The 20230-nt window shown below is 41.0% G+C and overlaps 1 protein-coding gene across 1 annotated transcript in view; it reads right to left on the bottom strand.

Annotated features, from left to right (window-relative positions):
* Positions 1–3776: 3776 nt before the first annotated feature.
* Anapc4 (anaphase promoting complex subunit 4) overlaps positions 3777–20230 on the bottom strand; it is a 32312-nt gene continuing 15858 nt past the window's right edge. Inside the window, exons 11-28 of the mRNA XM_028865910.2 lie at positions 19756–19820; positions 19191–19233; positions 18996–19072; positions 17234–17334; positions 17098–17149; positions 15114–15169; positions 14884–14930; positions 13748–13804; positions 13381–13437; positions 11030–11123; positions 9061–9158; positions 8380–8441; positions 8262–8300; positions 8066–8167; positions 7144–7218; positions 6144–6317; positions 4564–4687; positions 3777–4169 (exon numbers count right to left, since the gene is read on the bottom strand). Of these exons, the coding sequence (XP_028721743.1) occupies positions 3891–4169; positions 4564–4687; positions 6144–6317; positions 7144–7218; positions 8066–8167; positions 8262–8300; positions 8380–8441; positions 9061–9158; positions 11030–11123; positions 13381–13437; positions 13748–13804; positions 14884–14930; positions 15114–15169; positions 17098–17149; positions 17234–17334; positions 18996–19072; positions 19191–19233; positions 19756–19820 (1602 nt within the window). The 3' untranslated portion in view covers positions 3777–3890. The remainder of the gene's footprint in view (positions 4170–4563; positions 4688–6143; positions 6318–7143; positions 7219–8065; positions 8168–8261; positions 8301–8379; positions 8442–9060; positions 9159–11029; positions 11124–13380; positions 13438–13747; positions 13805–14883; positions 14931–15113; positions 15170–17097; positions 17150–17233; positions 17335–18995; positions 19073–19190; positions 19234–19755; positions 19821–20230) is intronic.

The raw sequence follows: 20230 nt of genomic DNA, 5'->3' as shown, positions 1-20230 counted from the left end.
ATTTATGTGCGCCACGCGCATGCCTGGTGCCTGCAATGGCCGGAAGAGGGCATCAGATCTCTTGTCACTGGAGTTAAAAATAGTCATGAGCCCCAGTGTGGGTGCTGGAAACTGAACCTGGATCCTCTGCAGGAACTGTCAGTGCTCTTAACTGCTGAGCTATCTTTCCGGCCCCTGTGGTATACTACGTACACTGGTGAGGCTAAAGCTGGAGCATAGTGAATTTTAAGGTCAGACCGGCTACACAGTGAAATCTTATCTCAGAAAAACAAAAAGACTCTCCTGGACTGCATATTTCTCCCGGGGGTCATTTCTGCTTTTAAATACTCCTTGCTGTCACTGTAAGATTTTTATGACCTTGAGAGTATAATCTTATGTATTAGATCCCCATGCTCTAGGGGAACTAAATAATGACAGGGCAGACAGGCAAAACAAGAGGCTATAGATGACTACCACAACTTCAAAAGGTGCCATCAACACTGCCTTGCTCCTAGTGAAATCAAGAGATCCAATTTCACTTACAGCCATCCTTTAGCACTGTGTTGACTAGCCGAATGCCCTCCAAAGTACAAAACTACGAACTCATATATATTAACTCCCCTTCTTATATGTTGCCATAAACCCAAGGTGATACTGCTTGGCTTCCCTTTATATTTAGACTCAACTATTCTGATTTTAAAAGATGGGATACTTTAGCATTTGATGTGTGTAAAATTCTCACTGTGGAAAAAAAAAATCAAGAATACAATGGGAAGGAACAAAAACTGCAAAGCCAGAGAATTAGAAAGGATTTACCACCGTTAACATTAAGTCTGGTATAAAGTAACCAAGTAACTAAATAAAATGGGGGGAGAGGAGGTATGCTATTCAAATTTCTAAAGCTTCCACACAATTTATCCTGGAAAAGGGCAACATGGAACACCTTAAATAAGAAGTGTTAATCTAGCCAGGCATGGCTAGTGCACACCTTTAGTCCCAGCACTCTGGAAGCAGAAGCCAAGTGGGTCTCTGAGTTCAAGGCCTTCTAGGGCTATATAGAGACCCAGTTTCAAAAAGAAAAGACAAAAAAAAATTTTTTTTAAGTGTTAATCTGAACTGGGCATGGAGGTGCTCTCCTTAATCTCAGCCCTCGGTAGGCTGATCTCTGAGTTCGAGGGCAGCCAGGGCTAAGTAGAGAAATTCTGTCTTACCACCCCACCCCCAATGCTAATCTTGTCATACACACACACACCAGCAACATTCCACAAGCTCTCATTTCTCCCTCAAGCTCCAAAGCCCCACTGGACAGGGAGCTTTACCTAATGCTCCTTCCATACACAGCCAGGGACAGCAGCATCACTGTACTTGCCGGACCCTACCCTCCACTGTCATTGACGAAATTCCAAATGTAAATTCAGCATTTGTAGCTCTATATACTAAAGAAGTGACGGTCTGTAATCATTAAGTTATCCTAGACATTAAAAGCCAAAATACTTGGACTGGTGATTAGCTCAGTGGTCAAGTGTTTGTCCCAGTTCTGATCTTCAGTACCAAGAAAGATGTAAAAAGCAAAGCAATGGTAAAAAGAATATAGTATACATAGTAATAAACAGTATTGTACATCTTATTAAAGTTGGGTTATCAACTTCAATGTTTTCCATTTGGATGTAGTAGGAATCCAGTTCGTATTTGTTATACATAGGAAAAGCATTAACCACAAACTACTTTCCCCAAATTAGGAAGTCAGCTTCAAAGGGTAACTGGCATACTCAGATGTGGACTGAACCCCTAGGAAAGTCTGGTAATTTCAGCTCCAACTTATGTGTCTGGTGGAATCACAGGAAGTCACCGTGCATGTACCAAAGCCTTTACGAACCAAACACTGAAGTCACATGGGAAGATTCCTGGCTAGTAAGGAATCTGCTGCTTATTTGAAAGAACAGTTCATTCTAAAAAGAATCTCTGATTATTTGTTCCCTCGATCCTTCCAAGTTGGGTAAATGTGTGCAATGTATTCACTCTAAAATGTCTCACATGCCTGCAATCGTCTGACTGTTAACTTCACTGCTCCTAAAATAAACTTTAAAACATTTTGCATTATACTATAAACACTGACCCACTATCAAGACATTTATGTAGAGGCTGATCAGTTTCAAGACTACATTGTGTACAGTGTCTTCTGAAGTTCAAACCTGGAATGTCTGCACATGTGCAGGACAGTGGCTTCCATTCAGTTTTCCTTTCAAAGCCCACAGATCAGATCCATGAAAGCACCCAGACAAATACAACAAATAAAGATCTTAATTGCCTTTACTTTGTGATTCCAGAATTGGACCATACCTAGGCCCCAGAAAGAGCAAGTGTTCTGATGAGGTCAGATGAGGGGGCTGATGACAATACAAACAACCAACAGTTAATCCATCACTTGTAAGTGGGAGACAGAATACAGAAAACCGACTGGTTGACACCCATCTTTTTTGTGTGTGTGTGAGGATTAAGGCAGAGGGAAGAACTTCACTGTCATGCTGACTGACAAGGAACAGTTTGGGGAATTTGGGTTACTATTTCTCTTCTGATTTCTCTAAAGTTCAGAGTAAAGGACGCCGTCTCTTTTTGATGACATGGGACTTTAGCACTGAGCACCTTGCTCAGTGGAGGTCCAATACAGAAGTCTGGAAAAAAAAGAGCTGCTGTACATTCTATTTAGTAGTATTCTACACCCAACTGTGAGCTACCTATTAAACCACATAGCAACCCTACAGTTATCCACTCACCTGGTTATTAATACGTCTTCTTGCCTACAGATAGTTCAGTCTTTCATTTATCAGTGTATTGTTGTATATTAGCATTCACATACACCCTGGAATCTCCTGAACAGGCATGTGAGACTACAATTCTATTGGAGGCATGAACATTAGGAAGTGACACCGCATTTTCACTAAATTCAGGTTAGGTGTAGTTGGTCTGCACCGCTCATGTTCCCAGTGGCCAACAGTTAGCTTGTGTGTCCCTAACCAGGTCTACACAGAGAGAAAGACCCATCTATACACTAAAAAGTCCACAAACAGGGACACAGTCAAGAAAGAGAATCACATGGCCACCAAGCAGTGTTTTGTTATTTCAATCGTATGACAGGATTTATCTTTTGGCTTAGCATTAGAATAAATCAACGTAATTTACCTTAAAATTTTTCAAGTACCCTAGAAACATAAAATTTTAGAAAAGAAAGATGAAAATTAGGCCCAGTTTTTTAAATATGAAATGTAGGTGCAGGAGAGATGGCTCAGAAATTGAAAGTGCCCTCTGCTCTTCCCAAGGACCTGGGTTCGGTTCTCAGCACCCATGCTGGGAGGCTCACGACTGCCTATAACTCCAGCTCCAAGGGACCTGACACCTCTGGCCACTGAGGGCTCCCATACACACCTCTGTATAACCGTACACACAGACACACACACACACACTTAAAAATAATAAAAAGAATTATTTAAATAAAATACATGAAATGTACCAAAATATAGGGATAAATAGCTACATTTAGTCCAGCTCATCTTGAACTCTCTTCAGCCTCCTGCCTCAGCTTCCTAACTGCTGAGATGACAGGAATACGCTCCCTGACTATTCAAATGCAATGCTCCCTCACACAGGAATAATGATAATACCTTTGACAAAATGACTTGCCTTTTTCTTCAGGTCAAATTTGCATTTTTTTTGAACACTAGCTCTGCACAGCACAAAAGAGAAATCTCAGCAAGAAAGAAATCTACCAGTGACTCTCTTCCGAAGGATGAAACAGAGTATGAAAATATAAAATTTACCATTTATTTTTTGTTACACAGATAATTCAACGTGACCCACACCAACTTAGTCCACCCATATGTTTTTGCTACAATAACACACGCTGCAAAACTGGGTCAGGAGTCCAAATCAGGGTCAAGTTTCTCCACTTTGATGACTATATCTGGGTCTAGGGCAGCAGCATCTTGGGGAGCCTCTGTCTCCGACTCTGACAACACTTCCTCCTTGATCTTCACAGGCTTCCCACCGGACTCCTCCTCCTCCGCCTCCTCCTCCTCATCGTCATCGTCATCATCATCATCATCGTCATCATCATCATCTGAAGACTCATCGAGCTCCCATTCATCATCGATGTCCATCTCAAACACCCTCACATGCCGGAGGTTTGAACTTAACTAATGTAAACAAGGCCAGATGAATAGTGCTTAAGTGAATGGCTTAACAAATACATTATGTGTCAAGGAATAAAAATCAGAAGCTGAAATCAAAGGATGGCTTTACAGGAGTATATTCATAATCCTAATTTACTACAGAGCTCAACTCAGCTTTCACTTTATGTAAAATGACCTCTACATAAAACAGTATGGAAGACTAGCAGAATCCAGAGTTATTTTTTCCTATTTAGTAAGCTTCCTTAGAATAAGAAACTAATAGTCAAGGCTACTACATGCTTGCAATGAATAGAAACAATGACTCAGAAGTGACACAAACAAAGGAACTCGCGGACAATGTATCTAATGAAAGTCCACAGGAGCAAGGTCAGGCGCCTGCTTTGTCTGCAATACTTACCACACAGGACACTTTGCGAAGGCCATTCCCGGCAACATACTGTGCTTTCATGCTTTCCAGGAGCCTCCAGTGCTTCTCAAAGTGCAAGGTGCGTGTGGGAATAATGCTGCCCTGCTCATCGAGCCTACAGAAAAACAACCACAAGTCAAAAGGGCTCTCCTCCCTGGATCGTCAGGGGAGACTCTTCTACCCACCCTTCCCTTCTCAACAGAATTCTAGCAGCGGCCACAAAACAGCCCTGATACGACAGGCTATAAAAATACTGCAATGCCAAACACACAGAATATCATGCTAACTAATGCTTTCAAAGAAAGAAAGTAAATGCATTTTAAAATTAGAAAGAATCTAGTTACTTCAAAAAATTCAGTCAACTAAACTCACCTCTTAGAACAGGCCACATACTCTCAAAACGAATGAAGAAGCCCTAATTCTGGAAAACACTAAATACAGATCTAAATTGAATTCCACTACACACTAAGGTAACAATGCCCTTGAAAATGGAACAAAGCCATTCTTAGGAATCCTTCTTCACTAACTGTTAAACCAAAATAATAGGAAAGCTAATAAAGTTTGTGTCAATATAAACAAAACACACACACACACACAGAGCTGAGCCTAGCAAACAAGTCTGTAATCCCAGCAATTTGGAAACCTGTAAGACAAGAAGATCACAAGTTACTGGGTAACAGAGTGAGTTCAAGACCAGCCAAGGCAATTTAGTGAGACTGTCTCAAATAAAAAGAGGGGTGTGGCATAGGCGTTTAATGCCATCACTCAGGAAGCAGAGGCAGGCAAAGTCCTATGAGTTCAAGGCCAGCCTGATCTACACTAGTGAATTCCAAGCTAGCCAAAGGTACACAGTAAGACTATCTCAAAAAAAAAAAAAAAAAAGAAGGCTGGAATATAGCAGCATGGTAGAGCACTTTCTTAGCATATGGAAAACCTAGGGTTCAATTTCCAGTACAGCAACACAGAAAAACAAAGACAAAAAGTATAAAAGTAGGAATATTTCCATTCAGCTGCCTCAATAGTTATCCCTACCAACTAAAAATCTACTATTTGGCATGCCTAAACCATAAGAATCTTTTTTTCCCCCAGATAGGGTTTCTCTGTGTAATTTTGGTGCCTGTCCTGGATCTCGCTCTGTAGACCAGGCTGGCCTTGAACTCACAGAGATTCACCTGGCTCTGCCTCCTGAGTGCTGAAATTAAAGGTATGTGCCACCACAGCCTGGCGAATCTTTGATATATATCAAAATATAGTTGCTAAGCATGGTAGTGCAAACCTTTAATCCTAGAGGCAGGTGTGTCTTTATGAGTTCAAGACCAGCCTGGTCTATATATCAAGACTTTGTCTCAAAACAAAACAAAAAACCTAGACAAACAAAAACACAAAATACCAGTTAATTGTTAGCTAGCATGGTGATATACACCAGTAGTTCTAGCAACTGGGAGGCCGAGACAGGAAGACCATGAGTTCAAGGCCAGTTAACTAAGGTAAGGCTGTCTAGAAGGGGGGGGGGACGGGACAGAAAAACTTCTTGCCCTATGAGGCTGACAATGTCCTAATGAGTCAGTTACCTTGTCGAGTAAGTCCCAGTGAACTCATACTCTTCGGAATCCTCACTGTTATACACTAAGGACAACGGCAACTGAACCAAGATCCTGTCTCTTCCATCTCGTCCCATGGAGTCTTTAAGGATGACTGTTACAGTCTCATCATCATAAAACTGGGCGTCTAGACAACTGTAAGTGCTGGAAGTAAAATGTTCTGTTAAAGCAAAACAATCATGACCTCTAAGAAACACTGTATGGGGTTACTTCAGGCTGGCACTGAGGTCCAAAAAATTTAAGACGCTGACATTCTCTACAAGACAATTAAATTATCCTATCAGTTTCTATTAAAAATTACTTTCTGTACTAATTTTTCCCAACGTAACTAAATCTTAAAAATAGGTAATCATGAGAAAAGAAAAATCTATAGAGCTGGTTCACAGTTCTTAAACAGCTGACATGGAAGGCCAGGCCTTATGTCTACTAAGAGTTCATAAGTGGCAGTCATGCTATATTCTGAAGGTGAAAACCAGACCTATCTCAAAGAATCACTGAAAACACTGGGTTAGAACAGTGTTTTCAGCGTGAGGAAAGACCAGGCAGTGGTCAGTGTCTGCTCTTCCTCCACAAAGCCTCAGGGCTGGCTTGGTTGTCACTATCCTTCTGAACCCTAAGAAAACCCAGTACACCACTTCATCTGTTGCTGCTTCAGGGCAGTAACAAAGACTTCTGTCTCACTGGACATCTGCTTCCTGAACCAAAGCACTTCCTCGGCTTAGAAGAACTGCAGGAAAGCACAGCACATAAGGACACACAAATTCCTGTGAGGTGGTCAAGTTCTCACCAGTGCTAAGGAAAACCGCCTCTGTGTATGTCTTACGAAGAGCCCTACTCCTCTGTGGGAAATGAGAGAACACTTTTGCCCCTACCATCTCTGAGTCTGACGCCCTTCTACCCAACGACTACAGTTCACAGAAGCCCCCACCCCAGGACCCGTGCTTGTCATTCAAACAGGGTCAAGACTTACCTCCTTCGGACTTTTTCAGTTGTGGCATATGTGAAGCTCCCAAATTTAATACCAATTAGTCCATTATTGACAGATCTTGAAGAAAGCACGGGAATAAAGACGAAGTTATGGAACAAACTGGATAGTCAATAACCTAAACACTTGAAAGAATGCAGCTGGCAGATGGAGAACATTACATTTTTGCTACAGAATGCTGCTATCTGAGCTACACATGCCAGAAGAAATCACCTTGGTTTAAAAATCTCACAGTCATCAGAGTATTCAGATATTTGCTGGGCAAGGTGGCAACTCTTAAACCCTTAATCCCAGCACTGGGGAGGCAGAGGTAGGAGGATCTCTTGATTTCTAGGCCAGTTTGGTCTGCATAGTGTGTTACCAGACAGCCAGAGCCACACAAACAAACAAATAACAACAAAAAATATTTAGATACTTAACTAAGGATATCTGAAGAGGCCAAACTATTTCTCTATGGCTACATCTCAGCCTCAAAAACTTTCCTTTAAACTGAGATTCAACACCATTTAAGATGCTAATAGAACTGTGAACTTCATTTTTCTTTAGAATTTCAAAGCAAGTTTCTGTGGGCAGAGCCTCCCATTTACTGAAAGATCTCATTAGTCCAAGATAAAAAGCCTTCCATGATATACTCAGAAATGTTGGGTTCAGCTCCCAATACCCACACTGGGCAGTTTACAACTGCCTGTAACCCCAGCTTCAGGGGATCAAATGCCTTTTCTGGCCTCTGCACACACACGTAGATAAACACACACACACACACACACACACACACACACACACACACACACACGGAGGGGATAACAAATAAATCTTATAGAATCCAAAACACTGGAAGAGAAGCTGTGTGTTAATTGTTAAAAAATAATAAAATGTCTGCAATTTCAAACTTCAGATTAATACTTACTGGGAAATATCAGTATGTCTCCTTAAGATACACATTTTATAAACCGAATCTTCTAAAATAGTAAAAAGAAGATAATGTAGATTTGAAGTTTTATTATTCCACCTAAGGAACAAAATTTAAAGTCAGGATATGGTATCAAGCTGCCTAAGATTGAAACAGAGTTATATTATTCACCCAGGATGGGGAAGAAACTTACAGAAATGGGAATTTTAGCAATCTACGGGCAGAGTCCATACTGAAACAACAAGAAAACAAAATGAGGAAATCTACAATCACTGCTAAACTTACAGCTCACAATGAGTAAAGGGAATTACCTCCTAGCATCTCGGTATAATGGAATGCAAATTGCTTGATTCATCGATCTCCCCATTACATCCTATACAAAGTAAGATTTAAAACAAATTATCAAGGGTGGGGATGCAGCTCATGGTAAGAATGTCTAGCCAGCATGCTCAAAATGTTGGGTTTGACGTTGATCCCATCCCAAACCAACATGAAACAAAAAGGAAAAAGACATAATTAGTGCAATTACATACAGAGACACTCCACAGAAAATGTGACTATCGCCACTAAAGTTTGCTTTTAAAAAATCCCTATCATTAAACCTTAAGGTAAGAAACCTTAATGGCAGATGGGAAGGAAAAGAGAGAGAATTTAAAAAGGAGCTGGCAATGATGTACAGGCGAAATGAAAGCCCACCTCTCACTAGTTTCTCAACATTCGTCATTCAGCAGGGAACAATGGGACACGTGAGCTTTGAAACCTAAACTTCAAAACAACTAAGCCTTCTTCTGGGAACAAATCCCTAAAGATGCCAACACTTTCACCAGCCCATTTTTTAAAATTCACGTAAGGAGCTAGCAAGATGAACCATGAGAAATTGTCCACTTTAATAATGAAAAACAGTTATATACTATGGTCGTTTTCATAAGCGGGCCAGATGCTGCCGTTTTTTCTCATCCCCACACAAAGACACGCATTTCTTTCAGACTTACTGCTGGCTTTTGCAAACACTGATGAATAATGGTCTCCATCCGCCTTTTCACAAAATGCAATGACTTTCGAGGGTAATAAGGAAACAGCAAAGGACTTTCTGGTTTCAAACAAAAAGAGAAACAAAACCCAAAACAAGCTAAGTAAAGCAGTAATTAGGAGAAAAGAGAAGCACCCCAGTGTATCTCACGGTGGAATTATTACACCGTTATACACACACCTCATTAAGTGCCATCACAGCATCTGCATCCCATCAACCCCACTGCCCGCTACTAAACCCACCTCTCCTCTCACCCAAGCCCAACCGCATCCCTGCTGGCCTAGGAAAGAGCACAGCTCACTATGCTCTGGTGACAGGGGCAGTCAGGGTTATTTGGAGAGTGTCACATTAAAACAGAAACGAGAAATAAGAAACTACTCTACACAAGTATCTTTTTTTTTAAAACTTTTTAAAAAGACCATTTTATCAGCAGAAACTGATACATGACCAGGTGGTGGTATACACCTTTAATCCCAGCACAGAGTCAGGTGGATCTCTGAGTTTGAGTCCAGCCTGGTCTACAAAGAGTTCCAGGACAGCCAAGGCTGTTACACAGAGAAACCCTGTCTCAAAAAAAAAAAAAAAAGAATATATGATATAGCATTTTCTCCTTCCTGCTCTACAAAGTTGTTTATTTTTGTTATTTATTATTTTTAATTATATATACATGTCTGGGTTTGTACACGTGAGTGCTAACGCTTGCATCAGATTCCTCTAGAGCTGGAGTTAAGGCAGTTGTGAGCCCCTGGTGTGGGTGCTGGGAGCCAAGCTGAGGTCTTCTGCCAGAGGATCACAGTTCTTAACTGCTGAACTATATCCTCAGCCCCTAAGTTTCTTTTCCTGTTGTCAGTGTTGCTTACAATAACTGTATGAAGCAAGTAATCATCACACTCTCCAATTTACAGGTTAAACAAAACAGGATTAGCAGGCTCAGACAACTGCCTGGAATAAAAGGACTTCCAAGAGCTATGAATACAGACTCCACTTCTGAAGGCCTGTTCTTCCGCAGCTCTGCAGGTATCCCCTACACGCAGTACCTCATACCCTGGCCACACTGGTAAATGTATTTTAAACATTAATCTCGTAAGCTACCGACAGAGGATGGAATGAGAGAAAGGCATCTATGATCATTGTCTCCCAGTCCTACAACAGTTCCCCTAACCCTTGGAATTCCCTATTGACAGGAAGGCTTCTGCTTTACTAAGGCCACTATGGAAGGCTCCTTGATCAGAAGCTGCACTTTCCAACTCTATCTGCCAACCCTGATGGAGGAGAATGCGGTGGAGGTTGAGTTCAACCACCAATGGACAAGGCATAATCAGTCAGGTCTATGTAATAAAATCTCTATTAAGGAAAGCATATGCTGGGGCTGCCAGAGACTCCAGGTTGGTGAACACAGAGTGCTGGGAGGACCTAGAATCTCTGGCCTCTCCTCCGTAGCCTACTCCCATACACCTCCTGCCTGGCTGCTCCTGAGCTGTCATTTATTTTAGTAAGCAAGTTAGGAAACCTGAGTTTTTCTGAGCTGAAGAGAGGAAAGGATGGAAACTCCTTGTAGTCTGCTAGGCAGAGGCACAGGCAATTCGGGGCCTAGCCTTTTTGGGCAGTCTGGTGGGAGTATTAAGCTCCCATTCCTAAAGACTCTGACACTTACTCGAGGTTTGTAGTGTCACACTGAAGCAAATATCAGAACCCTCAGTAGGGATTGTGACTGGCTGATGTAATAAAAGGAAAAACATCTCATAGTGTTTTCTACCCATCATGAGAGTATAACACCCTAGTTGTCATTTTGCAGTCTCTCCAATCAAAGACAATGGACATAAAAAACCAGCCCAAAGAAGTCAGGGACATCCAGCAGGTCTCCAGCTCGGCTATCAACTGGAGCACTATGGACCTGGCCTCAGGTGACTGTTAGCAAGCTCATGAGGTACCTTTCAGGTGGCTGCTGTTTTGGAGGAAGTCGTACCACTGGTTTCCTTCTGTGTTGGGGGGTGACACAAGGTCGTCGTCTTCATCTTTCAAGTACTGTAAGTAAAAATTGACCATTGAAACTCAATAAAGAATGAAGCTTCCCAGCCAGGCGGTGGTGGTGCATGCCTTTAATCCCAGCACTTGGGAGGCAGAGCCAGGAGTATCTCTGTGAGTTCGAGGCCAGCCTGGTCTACAGAGCAAGATCCAGGACAGGCACCAAAACTACACAGAGAAACCCTGTCTTGAAACGCCCCTCCCCCAAAAAAGAGTGAAGCTTCCCAAATTGCTTGTTTTCTATTTAGTACATTGCTGTGCTTTTCTGCCAAATTCTCTGCAAGTCCATTGTTAAAGTGAGTGGAAGTCAGGCAGTGGTAGCTCACACCTTTAATCCCAGCTCTTGGGAGGCAGAGGCAGGGGGATCTCTGTGAGTTTGAAAGCCAGTCTGGTCTACAGAGCGAGTTCCAGGACAGCCAGAGCTACACAGAGTAACCCGGTATTGAAAAAAAAAAAAAAAAAAAAAAATGAGGGGGCAGAAGTCTACCAACTGAAAATGGTTAGAAAGGTCAGAGTGAAGTTAGAGATCACAAACTGAATTAAGTTTGTATTTCATTTCCATGAGCATATTTTAAGTGGTTATAAATTAGGTGCCAACTATCAATGTACTCTAGAGTGTGGCCACAGACCCCTGGGAGTTCTCAAGACACTTCCAAAGATCCAACAGATCAACAGCAGCTTTGTAACAACCCCAAGATCACTTACCCTTTTCACTGGCTTGGCATTTGTACCAGTGGTAGGGAAAGTGGCTGGTGTCTACACCAAGAATCAAGGTAGTTGTCCAGACCAGACAGGTACTCACTGCAGTTCCTAGCCCACGTATTTGTTGTTTTAAAATTATTGCTTTTACTAAACCTCAACCTCTGAGTACAAATCTTTAATATTCCGTGGGACAGAACTGGGAAGAAGGCACATGGCACTTTTGCTGCACGTGAGAATTATCCTATGGAGAGGCACTTGTGGAACTGTTTTAGTTTTAAGTTAGACAAGACACTTCTGAAGACACAGAACTACATCTTTACTTGAAAAAGTGGCTGGAGGAAAAACTATTCATCTTGGTATTAGAAAGGTATCTTCTGGAAAATAAAGTAAGCCCATCACTCTGAGCCAAACAACCAGAAGGTATTTCATGCCAATACAACATTTAAACTCCCACTGCGTGTGATGGCAGACTTGTAATCCCAGCAGGAAGATTGTAGGTTCAAGGGGAGACGAGGGTTCTTTGTGAGACCTTGCTTCAATAAAGAAGCAAACTTAAGCAAGAACTAAAAGTTAGGAAATTGCACCTGCCACTGCTAAGTCTGAGAGCTCTGCAGTATTAAAGAGTTCTCTGATTAGGCTAGTGTCAATGAAAGGTAACTTCTGGAGACTTACTGGCTGTAACATGTCAGCACCTGATCTTTGACCTCATAGAACCAATATTGCAAAAATACCAAGACATGATTTTATAAAGATATGCATGGATAAAAGATTATTTCCCATTAAAGGAAGATGAACAGACTCAGTGACCAAGTAATGGAGAGTTCACTAACAGAATCTCAGAATCCACATGAAAACGAACCTCTGAGAAGCCACCATTGTTGGGTTTGGCATTACTGTATCAAAAGAGACAGACAAAGCTCTTACACTGCTGTTCCCCCTCCCCCAAGAACAAGCGGGGAGGACTCCAGAAATCCTTGAGCTGCATTAGCCAAATCAGCACCTCAGAGCAGAGACTGGACACACAAGTGAATGGGGGACCTAAACTGTCTTCTACTGGCTTGGCAGAAATGAGACTTGCTAATACATAAAGCAATGCCAGGCCACTGAAAATTTCCATGAAAACATTTATGACAAGTGCATTATTTTTAATTAATGAATGAATAAATACTTTTTACACTAATAGTAATATCCACATGTGACAGTTAACACTTGACTTAAAAGTGCTTGGATTCTCAATAATCATTCAGAATATAAAAGGGTTCTGAGTCAAATATTTTAGTAACATTTATCTTTGGTCATTTTACTAAAAAGGTAAACTTGCAATATATTTGATATTAAAATAGACATAAACTTTAGATAATACAGATTAACACTAGGTTTTTTAATTTTTATTTTAATTAAAATATAATATCATTTCACCCCTTCCCTTTTTTCCCTCCAAAGCATCCTAAGTCTTCTCCCTCCAACCCTTCCTATGCACCTCACTCCCTCTCAAATTAACACTATTCAGTTTAAAAGTTAGTTCTTAAAATCAAGTTTAATCCAAAATCCATACCTGACCAACTCTTTCAACATTGAAGTATTTTCCTTTCCGATTATAAAGGTCTGGAGCCTGGAAGATAAATACAGGTTAATTCTAAAGTTAGCTTAAAATAAAAAGACAGCAATCTTAATTTAAACAAAAGATATGTACTTTACAAGAAAGCTGTTGTTGCCATTACTCTTTTAAAGATTGTGAGACACACACAAAGAGAAGCGGACTAAGTTTGCTAAGGAAGTACTGTCACTGATTAGCTCAATAGCTTTTTTAAAATGTAATTGCTACGGCCTTCAACTAAATTGGATTAAATGCTGCTACCTCTTACCACTGCTAAGGGTTAGTGAAATTATTCTCAAAAACTACAGAAATATAAATTTCTTACTTCATTAAAATGTTCAGTGAGAAATTCAGCAACAAATGTTATATCCTTCTGAGTCATCTGTTAGAAAACAAGACAAAGGAAACAAATCAGGACCAAGAAAGCACCCCAATAACAGACTCCTAAAGAGCACAGTTCAGACCTGGTGGGCTGGCAGGCCTCTTCCATACACCTCCTAAGGAGACCATGGACACCTGTCCCAATGCTGACAACTAGAAACTACTGTCGACCAAGCTCTGACTTAGGAAAATAAGCAAGCATTTCAGACGTAAGGAAGTTAAAGTAGGGACTATAAGGATGCTCTGTCACATGTCACGGAACTTTAGGAAACACAGATATTATGAAGTTAGGTGGCCATAATAATATGGTGTGAGTTTTTTTTAAAAGATATAAAACACAAAAAGCTAAAAAAGAAAAAAAAAGAAAAAGAAAAAAAAAGCTGGGTGGTGGTGGTGCACACTTTTAATCCCAACACTCAGGAGGCAGAGACAAGTGGATCTCTGAGCTTGAGGCCAGCCTGGTCTACAGAGCAAGTCCCAGGCTAGCCAGGGCTACACAGAGAAACCCTGTTGTAAATGCTGTGTAAACATGTGCTGTGTAAGAGACAGCTGACCAGAGCTCGTGGGAACTCACAGACTCTAGACTGACAGCCAGGGAACTGGCATGGGACTGATCTAGGCCCTCTGCATACAGGAGACAGTTGTGTAACTTGGTCTGTTTGTGGGGCTCCTAGCAGGGGGACCAGGATCTATCCCTGGCACATGAGCTGGCTTTTTTGAGTCCATTCCCTATGGTGAGCTGCCTTGCTCAGCCTTAATGCAGAGAGGAGCCTGGTCCTGCCTCAACTTGATATGCCATGCTTTGTTGACTCCCATGGGAGGCCTTACTCTTTCTGAGGAGTGGATGGGGGTGGGGTCGGGGGTGGGGAGGAAGGAGATGGGGAGAGGGAACAGGAGGAAAGGAGGAAGGGGAAACTGTGTATGTAAAATAAATTTTTAAAAAATGCTGTGTAAACACACTTGTTTACAGTACTATTTAGGGGAAAGTGAAAGAAAATAGCCTTCACATGCTCAGTACTAACGTTTTTCTTGAATACGTTGATGTGGACCTGCAGGGCTGCCCAAGCTCCTATACACTACCTTGTTCAGCTCGGGAAGCACGTGGTCTTCTGTCATTCTCAGCATTGCTAGAAAGAAAAAGGGTTTTAAAATTATCTGTGAAGGTCACCATAAACACAATTTTAATTACAGATACATTTCAAAGGCTAAATGTAAAGGCTAAAGGTTTACTTCACTAAGGAAAACATATTTCTCCCAAAAAATTGAACTATAAAGAATTTAAATCTGATTTATATTTGCACTCAACTTACCTACATACAGCCACCGAAAAAATGCCTTGAAGTTTTTCATACTACTATCTATAACTCTAAAAAGGTAAAAAATAAATCAGAAAAAAATTATCATGTGCAGTTCACGTATCACTGTTCAACTGTCAGGAAATACAATACCCCTTCCTGCTGTACTTTAGCCTGTCTGGACGACATTTAAACACCCAGAGCAGCATTTTACAAAACAAACATATCCCTAAAAATATTTTTTAAAGGCAAAGTGGTTCTTTTAAAAAATAAAGCAAGTGATTTAGATTGCAACTGGTTCTAAGTGTCATGCTCCAGTCTTCCTCAGTGTTCAGAAACAAATCAGGAAGAAATAGTTTTCAACATTATTTTCAGTTAAAAACAGTATTTACCAGTCAGTAAAAAGAAAAACATTAACTCCAAAAGGAAACCATCATTCCAAATCTGTATGATGTCAAAACATCGAACATCAATAGACATGCAAAGCTGATTTCTAATTCTGACAATAAATGAGATCTCTCAAAAATTGAATTTCCCTGGGCATTACACACAAGTATCACCAAATTTAGTACTGTAAATCTTTATCTTAAAGAAACCACTTCTGAACTCCTTAAGATTACATCGATGAGGTAATTACCCTAAGCAAGTAACACTGGGACCTTTCATTCCTGTCTTTCAAACCCTCACCCAGTACTATGCTGCATTTCAGCTCTGAAAAGTGAACTAGCACCTGTGATGGTTTGTGCTCACAATCAACAAGACACACTGCAGAATCACTAGGAAGAGTCTCCAGGAGCATGTCCATCAGGCTGGCCTGCTGGCCTGTGGACTTGGGCTGCTCTGCGGGAGTGTCTTGATGGTATTAACTGAGGGAGGCAGACCCAGCCCACTGGAGGCAGCACACTCCCTGTGTTTGAGTCCTGGGCTCAACAGAGGTGGAAAATGAGTAGAAAGCACTTGTGCATTCATTCCTCTCTGCTCCTGAATGTGGATGTTTTAAGTTCCTGCTGCCTTGACTATTGTTTGTAAGATGAAATAAACAACATCCTTCAAAGCCATGAGAGAGCAAGAGACTGCCGCCTACCGGCAATTTAAAAAAAACAACAACAACAAAAACAAAACAAAAAAAAACGTAAAAGCAATGGAGAAAATTCTAGGAGTAATATTTCACCTTCCGATCCTAAGTCCCGCCAAAATCATCCACTTTGTTTGAGGGTAGGAAAAAGACAGGGGAAGTGGACCTTCCACGTCTACTTTGTGAGTAAGTTGCTTTAGAATGTGCTTCAGAAAAGAATAATTAAGGAAAGGAGGTGATCTGAAAGCCCTGTCTAATGAGGAAAGCAGGAGAGACAGAGTCTCTGCAAACAGCCAGGCAGGGAGCAAAGCATGAAGCCTGGTGAAAGGACACCTGTAGGGCAGAGGAATGCCAGGATGGAGCAGCGCCCTCCAGAGAAACCAGGGAAGGCTGTGCTACAGACAGATGGAACAAGGAAACAAGAAGGCCTGTAGGAGATGGGAGAACACTGTGACTGTAGCACTTGCAAGGCTGGGAAGAGGATTCTAAGTTTCAGACCAGCCTAGGAACACAGGAAGACCCCGCCACAGCCCAACCCAACCCAACAAGACAAGACAAGACAGGAAGGTCACCAATGTTCAGGAAAATCAAGACAAACAAAAGAATGAAGATTGGCAGGTAAAGGAAATAAAATGTAGCTGTGGAGAATGAAGGCAGCACACTCCCTGCCTTCATTTTAGGAGAATGAAGTAAAGGAAGTAACACAGAGACACAGGAGTTAGAATGATTCCTTTGCAAGGACGATTCATGATGAGGATCCAGGGAAGGAGGGGGAAATAAATTTTCTCTTTAAATGATCTCTGTGCTACTGGCATAATTCTGATTAAAAATTATCTTAAGACAATCAGGTCAACTTGGTAGATTCTTATTTAAGTAAAAAGTAAATATTCTCATAGCCACACTCCTACAAAACCCATTACTTACTGGAGAAGTTCATTTGCCTTGAGGATGAAAGAACCCACCGCAGTAATAGCATCTAAAAAAAAAAAACCAACAAGTGTCACTTTTTGAGTAAGTGAACCATATCTAACCTAGTCCTACTGAGAAATTCAATCAGTACCTTCAATGCCTGTAGCATCCAGTCCCAGAGGTTCATATTTTTGTTTCCATGAAGCCATTCCTTTAAGTTCACTCAAATGATACAGTAAAGACTCTGACCCACTAGCAAAGAACAGAGATAAGTATCATTACTATCACCAAGGTCAGCAATCACCTGCTGAACATTGCTTCATTTCATAAGTAAGATCAAACAACACAATCTTTCTACAGGGAAGAATTACTTCCCCAAACTACTTCTAAGAACTAGAAGAAGCATTTGTCCATCATGACAACTGAGATGAAAACTCAAAACTACCAGATGAGATTCTCTACTCTGACCAGACCATGTCCCTTGCTGGTCAAGCTCTCTACCAACTGATCTGTACCTCTTATCCTAATCCTGGCACTTTACCATATGGACATCTGTTCAACAACAGACACTTTTGTTAAAGAACAGACTCTTACTATGTAGCCCTGACCAACCTGAACTATGCAATGCTGGCTGGCTTGCTTCCAATTTACAGAAATCCACCTGCTTCTATTTCCTGCGTGCTAGGACTAAAGCATGTGACACCAGGTTGTACTCACAAATATTTTTAAGCTTTAACTTCATGTCAGACATTAGATGCCAGGGATAAAGTGGAAAACAATGGTAAGTTCCTCACAACATTTAGTGTAAATAGTAGGTGAGATGGTCACAACAAGTCATATGGCACGTCTTCCATGCCTAAGGGCCTTAAGGGAAAGGCACAGGTGAAATGGAAGACCCTGATCTACTCCAGACACTGCTGAAGGCTTTTCTGCAGGAGCGATGAAGCCAGGTGCTGAAGAACTCAAGTAAAGGGAAGGTGGGAGTGCTCCAAACAGAAAGGAGGTTGTCTGAGTCCTTATGCAGAGCTGGGGATGCAACTCAACAGTGGGTGTTTACCAAACCCGTCTAAGACCCTGGGCTCCATTCCCAGCACCATTAGAAATAAATGAACAAACAAATCAAAGAAAAGATATTTATTTAAAAAAGAGAAGAAAAAAAAAAGCCCTGGGTGGAAGACACAATATCAAGCTTGGAAAACCAAAAGACTCTAGTATGGGTAAAGCAGAGAGGCAGGCAGGCTCAAGGCCCTGAAAAAGCCTTGCTTCTAAGAGTAAAGCAAATGTAGTGCAAGTTTTTAAGTTACAATATTAGATGCACTAGGGAAAGTGAAGTCAATAGACAGAGTGGTCTCGAATAGACCAATGCAGAAGGTACTCAGGGACCTCAGGGGACTGTAGGTGTGTCTAGGTACCCCATGATGAGAGTTGTCAAAATGTAAACCAAAACTCAGCAACCACTTACATACTGCTTCACTCAAGTTGCTATGCACAGAAACAGCAGGAAGTCTGAAAGACCCAGAAGCAAGCCTTGGCCTAATACTGAGGAACACTGGGCCAGTCACATAACTAACTTCTGTGTGAAATGAAGCTGACGTGAGCAAACTGCTGAGATAGTAAATAAAAAAATACATAACACATTAGAAGCTATGTGGCCTATTGCATAATTAAATGAGGGGGGGGGAGCCCAAATGGAGTCCGGCCTGGTTAAAAGATGCTGGAAAACTATTTCACAAAAAAAAGAACTGTCGTTACTGACTTCAATCTTGAGTATGCTGAGTTCCTAAAATGCCAGTGCAAATAGCTAGAAAAGGCTTGAAAGGAGAATGTCAGACAATGGACAGAAGGAAGCAGAAAGATGACCAATGCCATGTATGTACGGATGCAATATCAAAAAATCTACATCACTTCCATACCTCTGTAAGTGACTTATAACCAATTTTTGTATACTGGAATATGATGACTCTATAGACTGGCCAAGCTTTTTTAAGCCCTAATTAAGAGAAAAAAATACATTTAGCATGTAACTAGGATACTATATGTCATTCCAAAAAAGAAAAAAAGTAAGAATGTCTTTAACAGCCATTTAAACATATATATTGTAACAGCACCTTCACTGTTAACTGGTTCATCAGGAGAGTCTGAAGTTCAGCACTAGAACAAAAAAGAAAGCATTTTAGTAACTTCTCCATTCAAACACTGGATGCATCATTTAAAACCTAAATTTCAAAGTACAAACATGATTTTGGAACAAAATAAACATGAAGAAATAGCACCCATCACAATAAGGATTTTGTTTTATTCACAACGAGACAAAAATGACACAGTAGGATCCAGAAATGAATGAACTATACATTTCCAAACATCCAGAAGGGTTATACTAATTACCACCCTGGGCAGTTATCTACCCAAGGTACAAGGAAGGAAGAGGCTAGCTTGGCATCATAAAGGTTCTGAGACATTTAACATCCAACGTACATACATTAAAAACAAAATTATCACATTTATATAAAAAGTTCATGGAAAATCTTAAAAACTCACTTTTTGGGGAGAGAGGAGTCTTATGCCAGAATTTTATATTTTATTTTTATAAAGAAAATAATTACTTTTGAAATCATTACTGTCAGAAGAAGGTAGCAAAAAAAGTCAGATCAAGAGCACCAAATGTGCACTCACCTGGCTTTCCCCCACAACAGTAAGTGCATGAATTCATCCTGCACTGATGTTGTTGTAGTTTTTTCCTAGACAAAGTGAAAAAAAAAAGATGATGCCTATTTTATGAATAATAAGTATATTTATTCAATGTTATAAGAACACAATCTTCTTCCTCTGCTTCACCTTTCCTCAGATGTTAAACTCGTCACCTCAGCATCACTGACTAGAAATGGTCAGTCCCTACTTCAACACCTGCCCTTTCTCCTCACCCCACCGGCTCCATCTCACAAAGGGAGGAGTCTACCATGGTCTGGATGTGGTTTGTTCCCCAAGAGTTCACCGCCTGGAGGCTTGTCCTCAGTGTGATGACATTGAAACTGTGGACTCTTTTAAAAGCAGGTGAGAATGGAAGGTGATTAAGTCACTGGGAAGAAATGAAGGTGATACCCAGAGGACCCTGGTTAGTTCTTCCAAGAGACTACCCAACCACACTGCC

This window comes from Peromyscus leucopus, chromosome 10, assembly GCF_004664715.2.
Source record: "Peromyscus leucopus breed LL Stock chromosome 10, UCI_PerLeu_2.1, whole genome shotgun sequence".
NCBI lineage: Eukaryota > Metazoa > Chordata > Mammalia > Rodentia > Cricetidae > Peromyscus > Peromyscus leucopus.
This window is presented reverse-complemented; position numbering and strand designations above follow the sequence as displayed.